Genomic DNA, 18,788 nt, shown 5'->3' on the forward strand with positions numbered 1-18,788 from the left:
CATCTAACTTATCGGCAACGCAGAGAATATTCATCGGAGATGTCACAACGAAGAGTCAGTAGCCCGAGGATTGACAAAGGGCCACTGGACAGTGCCTTTATGGGTGCTTTTGCCCAGAGGAATGGGCCGGCGCGTATATCAGTTCCTAGTCCATCCCTCCCAGTCATTTTTGGGAACACTGTCGAGACAGCACCGAGATGGAGCCTGGCTTGACGATGCAGAGCACATATCCACGATTACCACAAGAGAAAGCGTCACATATCTGGCCCGACAAGCGGCTGGACCCTTGCGACCTGGGGAAACCTAGCAAGTCTCTGCCCTATCCGACAAAGCCACGCACGCCTCCATCGACGAGGCTTATGGAACCCTGCGGGATACCTACGAGCCGTACCACGTTACCACGATCGGGGCAGAGATAGAGTTATCAGAAACAATGGGAAGGGCCATCGCCAGCGATAGTCTGAGTCACAGCCATGGCAAGAGCAATGGCGACAACTATGGAGCTAAATGCACGTGTGCACGAACCAATTCTCGAAAATAAAATATAATACTGTGCCAAATATTCATCTCCCATGCTCGTGCAACTGTACACACAATCTCCCCATCCGGTCGGTCCCTGCCGCCACTGACAGCGTGCGACGCGTCGTAGAGCAGTATCGAAGCGACTAAATTGGCAGGGAACAAGATACCTTACCACTATGGGAACCGCTACATCGTCGGCGTCCTCAAGGAACTGCTCTCGGAGGCACTCGCCTCGTATGACGAGCTGATCAGCGGCGGATACGACAAGAAATTCAACACGTACGCGGACGCCGTCGTGCGAAGCGGGACAAAGGTGGTGGAGAGGTTCATGCGACCATGGGGGCGACAACTTTACCTGCGAAGGGACGGAGGTGGTCGACTGCTGCTCTAGGTGCTACTACTATTACAAAGCGCGCCATGAAAATGGTGAATGCCGCTCTTGCGAGGATTTCAACCGCGGGTGGAGCTCGGTCTATGGCCATCTTGAAGTGAACTGCGCCGGGAATTTAAACCGCTCCGCTATAAGAAGATCACCGGTTCTGGTCGACCTGTCCACGGACATGGGAACCGCCTAGGAGGACATCGCGTTCGAGAACGTCCTCCACCTGTCAAGCCGCGCTCCAACCGACGAGCACCGCGCAAACCACCGATGGGACTACCACTTCCCCGTCCCGCACGGCTACGAAGGAGGGCGCCATCAATCCCAGGCAGGTTGTGGATAAGACCTACAAGGCCCTCAAGAGCCTGGGGACCGACCTCGATGATGTGGCGGATACGACCAGCAACGGGCTCTACGACGCCAATGACGACGACCTCGTTGACGGCATCATCACTCCCGGCACTCCTAGTCCCGGAGGCGGTGGGAAGATGGCCCAGATCGTTGACACGGCCGACGAGCGGGCCTACCAGAAGTGCAAGGGCATCATGCTCACTTTTCTAGCAGTTAATTATCTTCTTCCTCATCCCCATCACCGGCAAGATGGCGGGTGCCGTCGCGTTGCCAGCCGCCTCGCCGCCCCGCTGAGTGCGGCGGACGAGCTAGCGCTTGACATATACGGCGTCGTCGTCGCTGTCCGGGCCGAGATAAGCATCGTTGTTGAAGGCTTAGAGATTGACAACCCAGTCGACGGTGCCAGCAAAGTTCATCCCGGACCAGTGCGTGCGCCGGGTGTCCTTGGTGGTCTAGCCCATGTACGCGACTCACCCCGTTTCTGGTGGCTGGAGTCTCTGGCAGAACAAACACCGGGCTCCCGAACTTGCCAGGCTCGAGTTGACTTAACCGTAGTAAACTGGCATGTCCAAGTCACCCTGCCGTGCCACAAATCAATTTTCGTCTCTTCCAGGAGGATGACCTTGTTGATCTCGGCATTCGAGATATAGTCACCATGTCCATCCACATCCCTTCGCCTCGTTCGAGTCGGCCGGTCCCGACGAAGATCTTGTTGGACACCACTCCAGCCTCGGTAACTGTTGCCGTCGTCGTCAGCGGTTGGATTCCCCCCCTACCCCCTGCCTTGGGTATTTGTTTCACTTACTCTTTGCAAGAGCTGCGATGGTACTGGTCACGTTGACTAGGATATACGTCACTGGGTACTGAGAAACGGGTGAAGCAAGTGGGGATGAAATGGGGAACACGGTTAACCAGCTCCTCACCGTGGCCTCTTCAACAACCCACTGATTACCGGCTTAATATTGACCTGTGTGGCGATCTTCACCGTCCAGCAAATCCTAGTGGAGTGCCGCTGGTGTTGGTGTTCAAGACGTGCTGGTTTGGACAGTCGCGGTTGAAGTTGGACATCGCGTAATACGCAATGTATCGGAAGTTGGCAGGGCCGACATCGTTGTTCGTGACCTATAACTTACATGTTGACACGCACCGGACAAGCGTTGATGTCCTCCATCTTCTGGTCGTTTGTGGAGGCTCGGAGCCGGGCTTGGTGGGGCTGCAAATAGGTTGAGTTGGATATCGGGAACGGCATCGGAGGTCTGTAACATGCCGGAGTCAGTGCTTGTTCAACAAGCAACCACCCCTGCCTCCTCTCCACTAAATCATCCGCAGCACGCATAATAGCTGATTTTACCTAGCAAACGATTGAAATTTGGCACAAGTTACCTCTGTAGATGGAAGTGCTGAACAACCCCTTTACAGCAAACCTAAAAATGCCCTCGATCCTTTTGGAAACAACCTAGTTGTGACTCACTCTTTGAATCGCGCAGAACATGGTTCCTCAAACTGCTCAAGGTTTTCCCTGCCGTTTAATAACTTCCACCTCTGATGAGCTTTCGCTCTCCTCTTCTTCCTCCAACCCACGTTTCTGCCACTGGCCGCTTCACAACTTGGACACTCACAGTCGAGAAACTATTCTTCCCACATGGCTTCCAACACATTCCACCCTTTCTCCAGATTGCCCAGAGAATTGAGGGATGAAATCTGGGACCTCTCGATCCGCCCAGCTCATCCAGGCGCACACTTTTTCACCTTGTTCAACAGCAAAAATGCGGACGAGTTGTCTGCCCTCGGCCAACATGCCATGGACTCTGTTGAGTCCGGAGCATTGCGCCCTGGCGGCACCGCGCTGCAGCGAATCGGATCGCCAAGCTCTTTCCTGGACCACGTCTAACCCTTCGGCATACTTGATCGACAGCGGGTTGTGGACGGCGTGCAAGGAGTTGCGGGAGCGGATGGAACGGCGGTTCGATACAGAAGGATGGAGACGCAGAATCATTCCATACCGAGAAACACCTTTCGAGAAAGAACTTCCGGATGCCCCCGCCACGGCGACATTTACAAGCAGCGGCGAAAGGCGGTGTTTTACCACGTATCCTAAATCGGATCTCTTCTGCCTCCAGCCGTTCGATTTCGACACCATCGACTGGCCAACTATCAGATATCAAGTTCCCCATATCCTATTGGCATTGGGGTTTCGAAGTCACTCATGTTGCTGTTGAGTTTGACCCTAAATGGAAAGTCCATGATTGGTGCTACGAGAAGAAAGACAGCCTCGGCTGTATCGCTAGAGCTGCCACTGACGAGGTTTCCTGGGCTAAGAACTTGTGGTTCATTGATTACCGTCTGCGCTGACGCCGAGACTTTCCACCCGCTGCGGGGGATGATCGTTGCGAGTTTTACGGGAACGGTGGTAGATTTGTTGAGGTTCAAGACCAAGATCCGGGCTGGGAGATGGAACCGGGTCATGACCCGTCGATAGGCATCTTTGCGTTCTTGAACGCCCTTGAATGGGATTTGGATTCGTATTTTGAGATGGTACGCTATCCAGATCATAGTCAGTTTGCACACGTTCCCCACGAAAACGCCCCATATATCCACGTGCTTGCTTGGGAAAGGTTGGCCACTTGATACTATCTCTACCAACCAAGCAAGCATTCATGCGGTTTGGGAGTGCGGTGACACAGAGAGAAGGGGTGGGGGGAGACAATGGAAATGGGCGGAAGGTCCTCACTTCAATAAGTTGTTAACATGCATCTATCAAAGTTAGTATGCCATTAGTAGGTACTTAGAGGACGTCGCACGGTGTGGTATGCAGGTACCAGATATGTCTAGATATCCACGTCTTAAAAGGAAGCACATACGAGTAACTAGGTACACATGCCATTCCACAATAATGCCCTCCACAACGAAAGAATGTCCAATCCCCACTGGTAGTTTTTACTGGCAGACATGGAAGTTATAGGTAAACAATAGCAAAGGGATTTAACAGCTAAGATATGATTTGATAGGGAAAATTTGCAGAAATCAAAGACTGGTGAAATACAATACAATCACTTCTTGTGCAAACATGTACAGAGACGCCGTAGGATTTAATTGCAGTGATAACAAGGACTCAGACAATGATACAACAACTTCATAAGGAAGAAGTGGAGGATTTCTGACGTTTCACAAAGGCATTCGGCGATTTGGCAATGTATAACCTCAACACGACTCAGCAAGCTCTGCAGAACCAAGGACACTAGACCTCACAGCTAGCACTAGGAGGATATTGGCAGAACTTGGGATACCCCTGGAAGTACAACCAATGGAAACAAGGGGGGCCAGCGTACAACAACCGAGATGGACCCCCAGGGCCATATCAGAATCTCCGAGATTTCGCACCACGCGACCGAAATCGCGAATAAGGTATCCGACACTTTGCTAACACAACTTGGGCCATCCGCCCTTTCCCCCGAGCCTCTCCCGCGGGATACAATATTACCTACGAACGTTTGAAGATTTGTTAGTGCCAGCGAATGATCTCTTCTCAGTCCCCTCGCATTGGACAGCCGAAGAACACGAGGATGACGGAGATATTCGACCTCTGGTGTCAAGGCAATGTTGGCGGGAAATAGGACAGTTGTTGGCGAGTGGAAGATCAGGATCTTGTACATTGATGAGAGAAAGTAAGAGTAACGAACCAGAGACAGCAAGAAATGAGCAACGGCGACGGAAAGAAAGTACGACAGCAACAGCAAGCAATAAATACCTAGGTGCTGTACCTATCACTGGGGATTCTGCTCGCATACTATGCCAAGCGCTGGAGCAAGCCCGTAACATACCCATACACTAGGACGGCCGAGTTGAGGGCCCTCAAGGACCCAAGCTCGCAAAATATGTCATTCAGAGAGGAGAACCTAGACAAGCCATTTGTCGGTAGACTCGGATTTGGCAGTTCTGGGGGGGGGGGGGGGGGATCCATCGACAAAATGACGGCCAGCATTCGCCACCGCCGGGTCTCAGAGATGGCGAGACTCTTCCTCCTCACCTGCCCGGGGGACTGGTCGTCAGGCCAAGAAGTCAGGCTGGGATCAGTCCTTCGACGATATGCGGCAGGTGAGGAGAAGGTTTACACCGATTGGGGTCTAGACGTCGTCGCCTGTATCCAATTCTGGTGAGAGCTGGCCCTGATAGCTGACCGCCTCGTCGACATGTTGGGTCTGCCACCCCCCTGCGGCCAACCCTGCATCATGGTGATTAGGCAGGTGCAACTGTACAGGAGATAATCTCGGTACTCCAAGTACTTAGGTGGAAACAACCTATCCTTCAACGAGGCTTGGGAAACTGGGGGGAGTGGGCCGGGTCGAGCTGGCCTCTAGAACCAGGAGAAAGATTGATGAGCAAAGACGCATTTCCTAACAGTCCCTAGCGATCCAGCCATCCTGTTCACCCTGTCCCACCTGGACGTTCACCCCTCCGAGGCACCAGCCTGGAGGACGCTGACATTATCGCTGCAAACCTGGCGGATCTCAGCTTGACATCACGACATCAGGAAAGCTCGACATCTCGCAACCCTATCCCATCTCTTCATCCGTCTCACCCATTTCACCAGTCCAGTCAGGGCGCCACATCAGTTCGAGACACGTGAGACACGTGACCAGGACCCACGATGGAGAAAGTAAATATCTTAGTAGGGGGCACTCGATTATTTTTATTCTAGAGAAGCATGCATGGATAATACCATTGTGATTTTTCTGGTCCGTTTTGGGCTTCACAGCGGGGCCCTACCCAAGTCCCCAAATGCCCCTTCACAAGTACCTAATTGCCCCTACCCAAGTAGGTACCTACCTAATTGGCCCCCCAGTGCCGTCCCAAGTAGGTACTGTACAGTTCCTAAATGCCCCTGCCCACGGAGACAATCTCCAATTAAAACGATGGAAATTTCCAGTGACTTCCGTTTTAGGATAGGACAACCAAGGTGAGGTGAGCTTCATTTAAACTGAACTGTGAAAGGCAGTTCTTTCTCTCTCCTCTCCTCAGACAACCAGCCCCGCCGGTAAGTGACCCAGAGGAGTGTTTGGTGGCCCATTTCCAGAGCAGGCAGCTAATATCTTGGAGCAAGTCTTCAGTTATTTGTCGTTCGTGTAAGTACAGTCCCAACTCGGCTGCCGCGTTTCCTCTCCGCTGACGCGCCATCCCCGACAGGAAAAAATAGATTTTGTGTGAGTATTGCACACAGAACACGAGAGCCGTTCTGTGAGGAGACTAACCCTGTGATCCTGGATGCAGGACGACCTGACCAACATGCCTGGGAAGGTAAGTTAAGCATCCTACCGTCTTCCCCCGCTGCTGCGTCTCAAACTGACTGACCATCTCCCAGAAGGCGAAGTCCAAGACTCCCCCCGACCCCGCCACAGGCGGGAAACGAAGCGTCCGTCCTCTGCATACAACCATTGGTGAATGATAACGACATGGTTGACAGAAATCATAGGCGAGCTCCATGAGCAGCGCGCCCCCGCCGGCCCCCGAGGCCAAAAAACCAAAGGTAAAAGCATCAATTCCCAAATGGCGACATCTATCGCTGATATACGTCGTTCTTAAGTTACAGAAAGGAACCATGGAGGCTAGTTTTTCTTCTTTCCATGACAGTTCAGCCATTTATTAACATAATGCTCTAATCAGTGGTTCAATGACGAGAAGACCGTATGTTTGTTCCACTCCTGGGTTTGCACCGAAATTACTGACAGTCTTGTAGAAGGCCCTCGACTTGGCGACGGTAAGCAAAGAGACACAGTCGGGTGCCAATCTTCTCACGCTAATGGCATTCTCTGAAGCTTTACCTGCAGAAGGTCAAAGTAATTATGACCTCGGCAGGGAATGATTTTCGACGCATCGGAATGGCTAACATGGTGCTGGCTGAAGCATTTTCAGACGCTCCACATGGCAAGTAGATAGATGCTCTCCCAATATAGGTTACGCAGACACTAACATTTGTCCAGGAGCAACTTAAGCGGGTCATCGTGAGTACTTGGTCTGTCACGAAGCGAAGATAATGTGCTAACATCTAGGCAGGAGCTGGAGAAGACGGCCGCCGTCAGTACCCCTGATACATCACAATGCCCGTGGTCATACCTAGCTAACATGATTGCAGGAAGCGCCGAGCATGGAGGTATGCCGCCACCGACAAGCTCACATGTACAGATGTTCTAACCCAATGTCTCTTCGAAGGATGCCCAGAGAGAATCGATTGTTAGAATTCGTCCGTTTTTTATATCTTGCGAGGTTGCTGACCAGAATGATACTAGCTGGCCCTGGAGAAGATGAGACGGGTAAGACTGGTGTTGTCATTGGTAAACCGAGTTACTTGCTGATCAGTCTTAGCCGTTGAAGGAGGAGGACGAGGAGAAGGACGAGGAGAAGGACGAGGAGACGGATGAGGTAAGTGCCCCACTCACTAACATGCCGCAGTCCGACTTACATGTGTGCTTAGGAGTCCGGGTTTACAATTGTGGTCTACGAGAGTGAGCAATTGCTTCCCATAGCACCCCCGTGCAAGCAACTGGGATGAATTTTCAGCTGACACGACTGATCTCAAGGCCCTTGACCTAGCAGGACTGTGAGTAGCTCCTGTTCTTCTGAGATTATGACGGGCATCTGCTAACTGGGTGTTCTGCAGAAGGAGCAATTACCCACTGCAAGTGTTCCCTCCACTCCTTGGAGCCCCTGACTTGGTTACTAACACTGAATAGATAATTAGTTCTAATTAAGAACGCGTGTCCTCCCAGTTGCCGAGGCGTCGTACAATTTCTCCGTGTTCTTGCTTTGTGCTGAATCTGCTGGCGCTGCTGACCAGGCCAATAATTAGTGGACTTGTTGCTGAATCTAGCTACGTTGCTAATCTTGCATCAGCTTTTCTCTTCCCTCTCGAACCACTTCCAGGACGACCCCGGAACGAAAGCGACATCCCTGAACGGAACACTGGCCAATCGGGAAAATCCTCTCTTTGGTCCCATGTGCCAACCTCCGCCTCGGGCTGTCAGAAGCTTGCAGCGCGATCAAGGTCGTCTCCGGCGGCAGCGGCGCGGCTTTTGACCTCCACGCGGTGTTGCCCGGGAACCTAGCCTTTGTGGCCAGAGCCGACACAGAGACGCTCCTGTATGTAAATATGGCTCTAGGCAACCACCTAGGTAGCCAGGGGAAATGGATATCTGTTCACATCGTGCACATCATGGGCAGGCGGGTTGGATGTCGAGGTCATGTTGGGGTGTCAGCTTTTGCATATTGTATGTAATTATGGCATTTTCATGTATTCATGGGCAACCGGTATCCATCAGTCATCCCTCTAGAGACAGAAGATACCCGTCGGACATTCACTATTGAACCTTTGTACGCATCCCAAACTTGCCGATGAAGATTCTACAGACAGGAAGCACACAGCCTTCACGACGTCATCAAGGCAATATGCTTCAGTTCACTGCAGAGTCGTCAGCCACCCCTCACCTCCACGACAAGACAAGATCAAGCAACACTCACCTCTGAACCTGGTGCCCAACCTTCATAGGCGGATACACCGCGGGGGGCCCCTCATCCCTGCCGAGCCTCCGCTGCTCCTCCCCGAGCCTCCGCGCCCTCTCCGCCAGCGCTGGCACGGGCGCGAGGTCGTGGTCGGACGAGAGGTGCCAGAAAAACGTGGACGACACGCGGATCAGCGGCCGCCGGCCCTCCTCTTGTCGGCGGCGGCGGACGGCCTCCAGCGTCCCCGCGTTGACGACGACCTCGTGGTAGCCGGCCCGGACCAGCCCGCCCGTGACGTGCTCCAGCTGCTTGCCAGCCTGCACCAACAAGTGGCCACCGCTGCCGCCGGCGTTGCTCGGGGGGATCCGGACGGCCATGCGCTTGCCCGTGTTGCGGGCCCAGATGTTCAGGCCTGGGTAGCGAGAGCGGCCGTGGATGGTCAGGAAGTTGAGATCTGTGTGGAAGCCCGCCAGGATGGTGTCCTCCTTCCCGTACTTGACCAGGTCGGAGGCCGTGGGGGCGAGAAGATGGGGTCTGGAACGTGTGGGGGAGGGGGGGTTGAGAATGAGATTTACGCTCTCTTTTTTATCTTTTCAAAGGGGCCGGCAATGGAATATCACTCACCCGTAACGTCCTGCCTCCCTGAACGTCTCAGCTGGCAACCCGAGGCCGATTGCAGCCATCTCGGCGAGGTCAGAGACTCTGGGGCGTATGTTAATCTCGAGTCGAGGGCGAGCTGCGGAGAACGTTTGCTGGAGCTCAACTCACGCATTCTTCATCGACAAACCCCACTGGTTCATGACGGGTGTCCAGCGTTCTCGGATTGCCGGTGACTGTGGAACCACGTTTGCCGCGTTCAGTCCCGGGAACTGGGTCTCGTATGGTGGCTGCTCGACCATCCTCCAGAAGAACCTGCATTTCGGGTCGGGAGAGTGCGCCGTGATGTCGAGCGGTCGCTCGGCGGGGTCGAGGCGCCTGATGACATCGAGGCAGGGCTCGTCTACGGCGCATTTCGGTTTCTCGGTATTCTCGAGCGTCACGCCGATCTGATAGCTGAGCTCAGGCCGCTCGTCCTTCTTCAGCTCCTCCTCCGGCTGGGCAAAGTAGTCCTCGAGGAGGTCAAGAAAGGTCGAGTTGTCCTCCTCCGAAACCCGAGAGTCGTGCAGAACCAAGGCGCCATAAGTGATCAACGCATCTGCCGCTTTTTTGCATTCCTCCTGAACCTCGGCCGACTCCCGCGGTCTGTTCAGGAAGACGTCAAGGTCGACGATTGGAAGATCCATCGGAAAGCCGGTTATAATCCTGATACCTAGTTTAACAAAGTGTCTTGCGGTTTGTTTCCATTCGCCTTATACGGAAGCACAATTGCGTTCCTCTTCCGTTGAGGCAGACATGCCCAAACACATCACATGTGCGATTTTATCCAGGTCAGCCAACCCCCCCCTTTAAACTCCACTGAGTCAGGCGCCTAGGCGCAGCGGCAAGTGGTTGGTTGCGAACCAATGAGCGTTCTCCTTTGGATCGCATGGACTAGCGAACACGTGAGAACCCGTTTCCCGACAACCATGTCATCCGTCGCCTTCACAAGATGGTTCTTTAGACGCAGGAGGAAGAGCTGTCTTTTCAACGGGGCCGGCGATTATATGGAATATCATATTACCGGGTTTGCTTGGGAGCGAACTGCTCCAAATTCCAGCCTCCGGTTAGATCAGCGCCAGCATTCGGATATTGTAGTTGGTCGGGTAGTGGTCGAGGGTGCAGTTGATGCCCAAGCCGCGGGAGGTCCTATGGTTGGCTACCGGCATTCATGATCGAGACCTCGTGATTATTGGCCGAGTGTTGCAGTTTCGACCTCAATCGGTTTATCAATGGCGGGGGTCGAAGAGATGGAGACGAAGAGGTGGAAGCGAAAATCGGATGAAAAACATTATGCTGTGATGATCAAAGTCAGCGTCAGCCAGTATCACGCCTGCAGCAGCCCTGAACTCACCAGGATGCGAAGGTTTGACGACAAATCCATAGCTAGGTCCCCTTGTCGAACAACCTAATTTGCCATGTCATGTTCGATCGATGTGACGGCTGGCCCAAGAAGGCAAGCGTATCGCCCCCAACGCTACACAAAAGTGAGATTCGTGGTGAAGGTCTATTTATTCAGGGAGGATCGTTAACAAGTCTTGCCAGCCAGCCGTCACGGCGTCTGGTGCTTGAATATCTTGTGTGGTTTTGTGGTCGTATCTGGAGAGTAGCTTGCTTATCCGTCCTTTGGTTGCCCCATATCTCACGACCAGCGGTTCGAAAAGGGGCGGCAAATTGTGTATGATGGCAGTAGAAAGAGGATGAGCGGTGTAAAGGTCGGTAAGCTGGGCGGGCTCTGATGGCGGCGTACTTGACTTGCTACGTTGAAACACGGCATGCGGATGAACGGCGAGTTGAGCTGGCGGCTCCGTCTCCGCAATGTCCGCTCGACAGCAAACCTGTGCCTGGCGGTAGGGTGAGGGTAGTCACATTGTTTCACAAGATGTGTCGTCGACGGGACAGAATGGGGTGGCTGAGAGGGGTTAGTTGTTCGATGGGTCGGATTGGATATTCCCCGCATTTCCATGCCAGGTCGGCGGTTTTCATGGTAGCTGTGCACCTGATGTTTTCCTACCTAGTCGAGCGTCTAGCATAATAAGAGACATATCCGACATACTTGGGGGTTTCAGTTGAGGGTGTGATGCCAGTAGGAGGCGGCGGTGTTGTGGCGCTTGGTGGGGGAGAGGCCTGTTACCAGACATCAGATGTTCAGACTCATCTAAATTGCGCTCAGATCATCCGTCAGCACTGGGCGTGTAATTGTGTAAATGCCATGGACAACCGACCTCGTGCAGTGGGTTTGGCCGGCCCTTCCTTCCTTTAAGAACATTCTGACAGTCAAAATTATCTCTGAGGAACTACCGTCGACTCTGAAGACGAAGGGGGTATCGGTGCCTGTGTGGTCTCGTGTATGTCATCGATTTTTCAGTTTGATCTTTTCCGGAGATATTGATGGTATCGTCGCGCGGTCCAACAGGCCGAAACTCGGGGCCGGGACCCTGCATTGCAACTCACGTGATATGTCACATGGAACCCGAGTCGGTGACTACATGTCTAGTCAGTAACCCATCAGAACAGGAATGAAACGGGACAGCTTTCGAGGAATGATGTTAGGATTGCCTCGGTTAGTAGCTCAGGTGGGCGCATCTGGCAGGGGAATGGTCGACTACCTAGGTGGATGATAGGGGGTGCTCAGGGGTGCTGTCGAGTAGTCCTGAGTCCGGTCTCTGACGCCCGCAATAAGTTCATCCGGCCGAGACATCAAATTGGCCTGGCCAGAGGCCTATGTCGTTTGACGGTTGCACTGAAGATGCTGTGCTGCTTCAGAGGCTGTAATTGTAACGGGGGGATATGATCGATATTCATGCTCGCGACCAGCCGCTTGAGGATGGCATGGCATACTGAGAAACAGCTCGAGAACCGAATTTTCGGGAGGCCAGTTGCACAGGTCAGATGTTGGACGTCCCAGGGTTCGTCGTCAGTCATCAATTATCTCGATGATGTAGTGTCGTCCAATATTAAAAATGGACTTTGATGGCCTTGCGCTGGCGCTATCCCTGGAGACTTGGGAAGCCATGGAAGGTGGTCATCGAAGTACACTGCTTGCTTTATTCACTTCTGCTCCCGTAGTGAGTATCTCCATCGTGCACCATGTGGGTCTGCTGCGTGGAAACACACTGGCATGGCCTCCTGACTTCCAAGATCCCGCCTTGCCTCAGGCCCCCCGCCCTCAGTCAACTTGGCAGAATCTCCATGAAGTAAATATTGCAGAGGTCTGGTGAAGGCGGTAGGATATTTTGTCGTTACGCACGTACCATCTGATCTGCCTATATAAGGAGCCTCTACTCCCGAGCCCCAGCTCACCCTCCTCATTACAACCCACGATCTGCACCAACACCACCTCACCATCGTCTTTTCCTCAACGTTTGACCATCACGCGGGCGCTTGCTTTCTCTCTCTCTCTCTGCCTGTTTATTTCCTCTTCCATTGCACGTTGGATACGTCGTATAGGGTCCTCTTAGATTCGCTTCTCGCGTCAGATATCTTGTATCTCCTCCAGTCTCCCCCCTCCCCCGTCTGTTTGTATTCACAACGCGTTCTGACGCGACCTCCCCACGCCCTCTCCTTCCAATTTTTATTCTGCCCGCATTTCTGTCCCTCCACCTGTAGCACACTCATCTGTCCCTCTCTTCATTTTTCTCCCCACGCTCTTGACCTCCATGTACTCTTGTACCTTTTCCATATCCCAGCATGGACTCCCTCACTTCACCATCCTTCCAAACTCCAATCCCGAGCACCAATTTTTTCTTCTCCTACCCTGCTCGTCCACCTCGAATCTTGTCTCTAGCTACTGTATTTTCTCACCTTGCTTCGGCTTCTTGTATCTCCTTCCTCTCTACATCGTTTTCCATCCCCCCCTCCCCTGGACAGCTGACCATTCGCCAGGATATTTTCCTTCGGGAACACTGACTACCTCACAGCTTTGCGCGAATTCGGTCTTCAACATCTTCCTGCCACTGATCTCCCTCCAGTAGCTGGTTTCGCGCCTCGCGCGCTTTGGTGGGTGCTCGACTAACGCGACGACCAGGACTACAAGAAGCTTTTTTTCTCTCTTTTTTTTTCTTTTAACCAAGTAAGTCCGCCGCCTTTTCCATCCATCCCTTCCATCCCACCTCACTTTTGAATCACGCGTCACCGGTGGTATCACGGATACCACGCGTCTTCCAACCCTTTCCCGCGCACATGTTGATCTTCGTCACCTGCCACGCCACTTGTGGTGAACCTGCTTACAATTCTATCCAGGAATCTAGGAACCATCATCATCTCTCACCACTGACGCAACACCGGCGGAATTCTCATCGACACCACCCAACACCCGCCACAGCCCCTGCCGGTGGCCTAGCTGACCCTACTGATGACTTGGCAGTGCCCTTTTCCATCCCGGTTGTAAGCCCTGGCGCGACCGTTTGAGCTTGTCAGTGTTGTATCCGGGTTGGGCGGCCTCGAGGTCCTGACTGGCCTCGGGGAACTGCACCACCCTCCCCGGTAACAAGGAAACGTCACGTCAGGTAGGGCGTTGTCCTTCAGCCTTGCTGACTTGCGATTTTTGATGGTGCGGTATTGTGGTCCCCTCGACTCAGCCGCAGGTTCCACGTTGTCACTCCTTGCAGGGAAGACAGGGCTAATTTTTCCTTACGAGGTGGCCGTCACGCGAACCGAACCGCCCTGCACTCGGTAAGCGTGGCGGTTTCCTTGTACGTGGAGCCCCGCCTGGTTCTCAGGTGGAGCGTACGCGGCTGTGGTGAAAGGTTGGTCTTTGAGAGGTGTCGTCCGCGAGGAGCCGCTCTTTCGCCGGGTTTGAGAAGTACGCCTCCTTCGTGTGGAAAGACGCTCGCCTGGTGGGGGGCATGCGAATCGTTTGTGTGGCGGTGCCTGGGACGAAAATGCCTGGCTAATGGAGGACCGGTCCGAAAGGAGCGTCAGCCGTCGAAGTTATGCCAGCCGTCTTCAGGGCTGAGGAAGTTAAAACCCTTGCTCCCCGGGCAGGCTGTGGTTCAGTGAGGGTGTTGGCGTGGTTGAATGTTGTCGTCCCGGCGGAGCGCACCGCACGCGCAAGACCAGCAATCATCTCATCAACAATCATCTCATCGGCAACCATCTCATCGGCAACCATCTCATCGGCAATCATCTCATCAACATCACCATCATCGGCATCACCATCATCGGCATCACCATCATCGGCATCACCATCATCGGCATCACTTCATCGGCATCACCATCATCGGCATCACTTCATCGGCATCACTTCATCGGCATCACCAAGTAAGTACAAACTCACTCCTCCCATTTCCTAATCTCGGTGCGCAGGGAGATTGTTGAAGACCAAATTCTTTTCCATTTTTTTTAATCCTGGCTACTCTCCCATCCCCCCTTTACGGATGGGAGAGTTCTCAAGCAATGTCCATGTCCCCTGGTATTACACTCCGTCCAGGAAGACATGGACTGAGCTCAATTTTTGACACCCCTTTTTTTTCATTGCACGAGGCAGCTGGCCTGGCTCTGCGAAGAAGAAAACAAGTTTTCATTCCGGAGTTTGTTTCTTCGACGTTGTCGTGGGGCACATCGTCGTGACAAACTCTGGGATCATCACGGTATGTGGGTTGTCTTACATGTTCCGGGTCTGTACATCGGTGTCCAGGTAAGTAATTATCCCTTCTCCCGGCAACTGTCCATCGCATTTTGCTGACCTCACGTCGTGCTAGATCACACACACACAAGATGTTGCCCCCGAAACCCCTTCGAAGAACAAGAACATGGCGTCTCGTTGTCAGCCAGCGAAATTCACCAAAGCTTTCCCCCACCCGACGAGTTCCACCACAGGCTCCGGGGAATGTCTCCAAGCTACAATCCCACTGCCCATCTTCGACGGGCCCGAGTATCGCGATTCCCAAAAAATTCCTCTTGCCTCGAACCCCGACGTCCTCCGATGAGTCCTCCATACCATCCATAATGCCGGGGTGTTCTCTGCGCATCTATCTCCAGCGCCTTCTAGTTCCCTAGCCAGTGCCCGTCCTGATTGCAGGACCATGGTCTTGCGGGTGTCCTGCGGCTGGCGCCCCGTTATAACTACAGCTGCTCCATGCGTCGGTGCGTCCGCCCACGGATGTGCCGGGGCGGACATGAGCAAGGGGCATCAGATCGAGGAAGCGAGCCTTGGGAATATCCACGAACCACATATCGGACGAGAGATGGGCACAACCGCGGAGAAGGGAGCGAGCGGTCTTCACAGTCGGTGGGAAGATCACTCGGGTATTGAAGATTGACAACTCTATTATCAAAGACCTGATATATAAGGTCGACAAAATGAAGCCGTCATATTCGTAAGATGTATATATTGCGTTGAACCACCTCCGTTTCTGAAATCGCTTTCCAATCATCTCCTCCTTTCCGTTAGTTTACCGTGGACGGCGGGAATATCTGGTGCCTCCCGAGCCCACCATCGTAAGGCACAAACAAGCAACCCCTTCCGTAGACACAACCCCCTCAGTCACGGGTCATGATCTGCACAAACTCACTGTCTGTCCGCCCATTCCAACGTCAGCACCGACCACAAGGGAGTGTAGCTCAGCGCCAAGGGGAAAAGGGTTCCTACAGTCAATGGTGCCATCACCGTTCTTGTCCGCCATCTTGAGCATGTCGTCGAGCTCCTCGTCGGTCAGGTTCTCGCCCAGGGAGGCGAGCACCTGTCGCAGCTCCGACGCCGAGATGGTACCGCTGTTGTCCTTGTCGAACACCCCGAACGCGTTCCGCAGCTCCTGCTCCGTGTCGCCCTCCTTGACGCTGCGGGCCATCATGTTGAGGAACTCTGTGAGGGGTGCTTTCCTTCAGCCGGGAAGGCGAAGAGAGAAGGGCTGTGAGGGAAGGGGGAGGGGGTGGGGGGGTTACCTACCGTCAAAGTCGATGCTGCCGTTGTTATCGATGTCGGCTTCGGCGACCAGGTCATGCAGCTCCGATTCGCTCGGTTGGAGGCCCAGAGACCTCATGACCTCGCCCAGCTCTTCGGCCGTGATGTCTCCTGATGGTATTTTGGTTCAGTGAGGGGGTCCTCCGGCTGGGTTGTGGTGCGAATAGAAGGCCATGCGAGGCTGGTCCTTCGACCCGCCCCGCCCCGGCAAGCCTGGCATATCCCGACGGGTGCAACATAAGAAGTGACTGACCAGTGTTGTCCTTGTCCTGCAATTGCGAAGGGGCCGCTAAATCAGCTCAGCCACAATGAAGGTTGGGCCGGATTGGTGGAGCTCGGGGCTTACGAAGTGATCAAACACCTGGCGGAATTGAGCGATTTGCTCCTGCGTCAAGGTCAAGGCCTGCGGGAAGAGTCAGCATCAATATATTTCGTGTCACACAACCATGCAAGTCATTCTCACCATGGCTACTGTTTTTCTGCTTCCCTTGGGGATCCTTAACTGTCTCTTTCCGGATGATCTGATGCTTGCCTCCCGTCCAGGTGGGGGATGAGGGGCAACCCAGAAACATGAAACATGTCGGTCACGTGACCCTTCTCGTCCCTCGGTAACCTTGATTGGGTTTAGGGCGTCGGGCCGTTCCGATGGCTGAACTGGTATCGGGGGGGGGTCCATACATCGGATATTCGCGGGCCATTTTCTATCGAGAGTGATTGTGGGCAACGTATCCTCATTTTAGGCTATGTATTGAAGCGTATCAAAAAGGAAAGGAAAGAAGGGAAATCCAATCGGGATGGCATTGAGTACCGCTCTCCTTCGGTTATGCGAAGAGAGCTCATGACTGCTAAAATTAGGTCTAGCTACATTGGTCTCTGAGTGGGTCAACTGGCGGAGATCTCCGTGTACTTCCTTCCACCCAGCATTGTTGGTCTCTTCCAAGGGAAAACGATCGAACTCTGTCTGTGGCTGTAAGTTCCACCTCTCGAAATCTGATAGCAATTGTAGGACGTGTTTGGACATACATGCAATAAACTTACCGATCCAGCAGCTGATATTTGCAGGGAACCAAAGATACTTCCAATGCCCCTTGCCCAACCTTGGGCAAAAGGTCATGTGTGGAGCATGGCGTGGATGAAATACGGCACTCGGCGCAGTCCAACCGCCGGCGCCCAGCAACACCGGAACATTGCATAGAAACAAGCTTCTGCCCAGAACAACCCTGTGCCCCCAGCTTCGAACTCTGCCGCGACCCTCAACCACCTTGCCGAGAGCATAGTCCCAGCCGAAGCTGGCAGCGTGGCTCTGCAGGGAAGAACTACAAGTGTTGTTGGCTACTGGCTGGTTCACGGTCTGATGTTGATCCGCACTTACCCAATTTCCGTTCGGCGATCGGAAGAGAGGCCCGAATGCAATAGCAGGTTGAATTCTTGCGGATCTGCTCTCACTGTATAACGGAATATTGGTGGCAGCCCCCAAAAATGTGTGTTTCCAACCCCAACCACGAAGGGGCCGCCTTCCCTCCCTATCTATATGCATCTGCAGTTTCCTTCCCCAGGCGTTTTCCAGTCCTCCCCTCCGCCCTCCCCTCTTTATGTCCCCTGGCTAAAAGCTCTGTTGGTTCGCCCCCCCAAACAGCGCAGCAGTCCTCTGGTTGATCGAAGCCGGGTGCATATAAGTGCGCATGGACTTAGCCCTGTAGCCGCCGACGCCGGCCCCGGGGGTAGCGACGAGCTCGATGATGGTGATCTCGGGCACGGGCAGCTCGAGGGCCTGCGGGTCCTGCTTCATGACGGTGGTGCTGACGGACTCGTACATGACCGTCCGGGCGCCGCCCCCCAGGTCAATGTCCCAGGCGGCCTTGACCTCGTGGCCGAAGCTGGACACCTTCTTGCTGCGCATCAGCTGCATGGGGCGCACCTTCTCGGCCGTCAGCGCCTGCCCGCCGTTGATGGTGAAGGTCGAGTCAGGGGTCAGGGCGTTGTCCAGGTCGGCGGCCACGGACTCCGGGTCTAGGGAGTCGAGGATGGGGAGGAGGTAGCGGAGGAAGAGGAGGCCTGGCGAGGCCGAGTCCGGGATCGAGGAGTGGGTGCCCGTGTGGATGAATGTCTGCGCCATGTTTGTGGTTTTCGGGAGGAGATTTGGATTTGTTGTTGTTGTTGTCGTTGTTGCTTGCTTGGGTGTTCTTGTGCTTTCTTGTGTTTCTTGACTGCTGGCTGGTGTGTGTCTGGAAGTGGAAGAACTGGGAAATTTATATATCGCTGGCTGGCTGTTCGAGATAGCCATGCGGGGAAGACTGGTAATAACTGGGCTGATATTGGAGATCTGTCCATCTCCTCTTACCCCGTCTCAGCGGTCCAGAACGCGTCACGCTTCAATACCCGCGCTGCATTACCGAATATATCCCAAGCAATCGGGTCGCCATTGATGCGCCAGGGTCCAGCGGCTAGCTTGGATGGAGCAGAGACAATTCATGCCATGCGCAATCAAGCCATCAATTGGTC

General features: G+C 53.8%; 5 protein-coding genes across 5 annotated transcripts; 2 read left to right on the forward strand and 3 right to left on the reverse strand.

The window, feature by feature from the left end:
• Positions 1 to 433: 433 nt before the first annotated feature.
• QBC33DRAFT_562606 (uncharacterized protein) lies at positions 434 to 1,810 on the forward strand (the record flags this gene model as incomplete). The annotated part of the gene is made up of 4 exons (XM_060430219.1): positions 434 to 513; positions 655 to 846; positions 1,098 to 1,713; positions 1,808 to 1,810. 4 exons carry the CDS (start codon positions 434 to 436, stop codon positions 1,808 to 1,810), a joined length of 891 nt encoding a protein of 296 aa, XP_060279953.1.
• Positions 1,811 to 2,648: 838 nt separating this feature from the next.
• QBC33DRAFT_549069 (uncharacterized protein) lies at positions 2,649 to 3,513 on the forward strand. The gene has a single exon (XM_060428935.1). The coding sequence runs from the start codon at positions 2,947 to 2,949 to the stop codon at positions 3,469 to 3,471; it is 525 nt and encodes a 174-aa protein (XP_060279954.1). The 5' UTR covers positions 2,649 to 2,946; the 3' UTR covers positions 3,472 to 3,513.
• A 4,984-nt stretch (positions 3,514 to 8,497) lies between these two features.
• Positions 8,498 to 10,138, reverse strand: QBC33DRAFT_214353 (Clavaminate synthase-like protein). The gene is made up of 4 exons (XM_060422702.1): positions 9,515 to 10,138; positions 9,371 to 9,448; positions 8,765 to 9,280; positions 8,498 to 8,705 (listed from the first exon to the last, which is right to left on the reverse strand). Exons 1-4 carry the CDS (start codon positions 10,027 to 10,029, stop codon positions 8,672 to 8,674), a joined length of 1,143 nt encoding a protein of 380 aa, XP_060279955.1. The 5' UTR covers positions 10,030 to 10,138; the 3' UTR covers positions 8,498 to 8,671.
• A 5,727-nt stretch (positions 10,139 to 15,865) lies between these two features.
• On the reverse strand, positions 15,866 to 16,752 carry QBC33DRAFT_562610 (EF-hand; the record flags this gene model as incomplete). Its single annotated transcript, XM_060430220.1, has 6 exons — positions 15,866 to 15,900; positions 15,975 to 16,187; positions 16,272 to 16,397; positions 16,540 to 16,555; positions 16,633 to 16,689; positions 16,750 to 16,752. The coding sequence occupies 6 exons, from the start codon at positions 16,750 to 16,752 to the stop codon at positions 15,866 to 15,868; spliced, it is 450 nt and encodes a 149-aa protein (XP_060279956.1).
• Positions 16,753 to 17,249: 497 nt separating this feature from the next.
• On the reverse strand, positions 17,250 to 18,585 carry QBC33DRAFT_549092 (uncharacterized protein). Its single transcript, XM_060428936.1, has 2 exons — positions 17,923 to 18,585; positions 17,250 to 17,767 (listed from the first exon to the last, which is right to left on the reverse strand). Exons 1-2 carry the CDS (start codon positions 18,568 to 18,570, stop codon positions 17,729 to 17,731), a joined length of 687 nt encoding a protein of 228 aa, XP_060279957.1. The 5' UTR covers positions 18,571 to 18,585; the 3' UTR covers positions 17,250 to 17,728.
• Between the last annotated feature and the right edge of the window lie 203 nt (positions 18,586 to 18,788).

The sequence above is a fragment of the Phialemonium atrogriseum genome, assembly GCF_030411735.1.
Source record: "Phialemonium atrogriseum strain 8032-3 unplaced genomic scaffold QBC33scaffold_29, whole genome shotgun sequence".
In the NCBI taxonomy this organism is placed as follows: domain Eukaryota; kingdom Fungi; phylum Ascomycota; class Sordariomycetes; order Cephalothecales; family Cephalothecaceae; genus Phialemonium; species Phialemonium atrogriseum.

Excerpts from the sequence above, each read along its gene's own strand:
- QBC33DRAFT_549069 (XM_060428935.1), top strand. The coding sequence starts at position 2,947 with ATGAAATCTGGGACCTCTCGATCCGCCCAGCTCATCCAGGCGCACACT.
- QBC33DRAFT_214353 (XM_060422702.1), bottom strand. The coding sequence starts at position 10,029 with ATGGATCTTCCAATCGTCGACCTTGACGTCTTCCTGAACAGACCGCGG. Across the intron at positions 9,449-9,514 it reads GGTTTGTCGATGAAGAATGC|AGTCTCTGACCTCGCCGAGA; the intron begins GTGAGTTGAGCT and ends CATACGCCCCAG. Across the intron at positions 8,706-8,764 it reads GTTGGGCACCAGGTTCAGAG|TGAACTGAAGCATATTGCCT; the intron begins GTGAGTGTTGCT and ends ACGACTCTGCAG.
- QBC33DRAFT_549092 (XM_060428936.1), bottom strand. The coding sequence starts at position 18,570 with ATGGCTATCTCGAACAGCCAGCCAGCGATATATAAATTTCCCAGTTCT. Across the intron at positions 17,768-17,922 it reads TCAACCAGAGGACTGCTGCG|ATTTTTGGGGGCTGCCACCA; the intron begins CTGTTTGGGGGG and ends TTGGAAACACAC.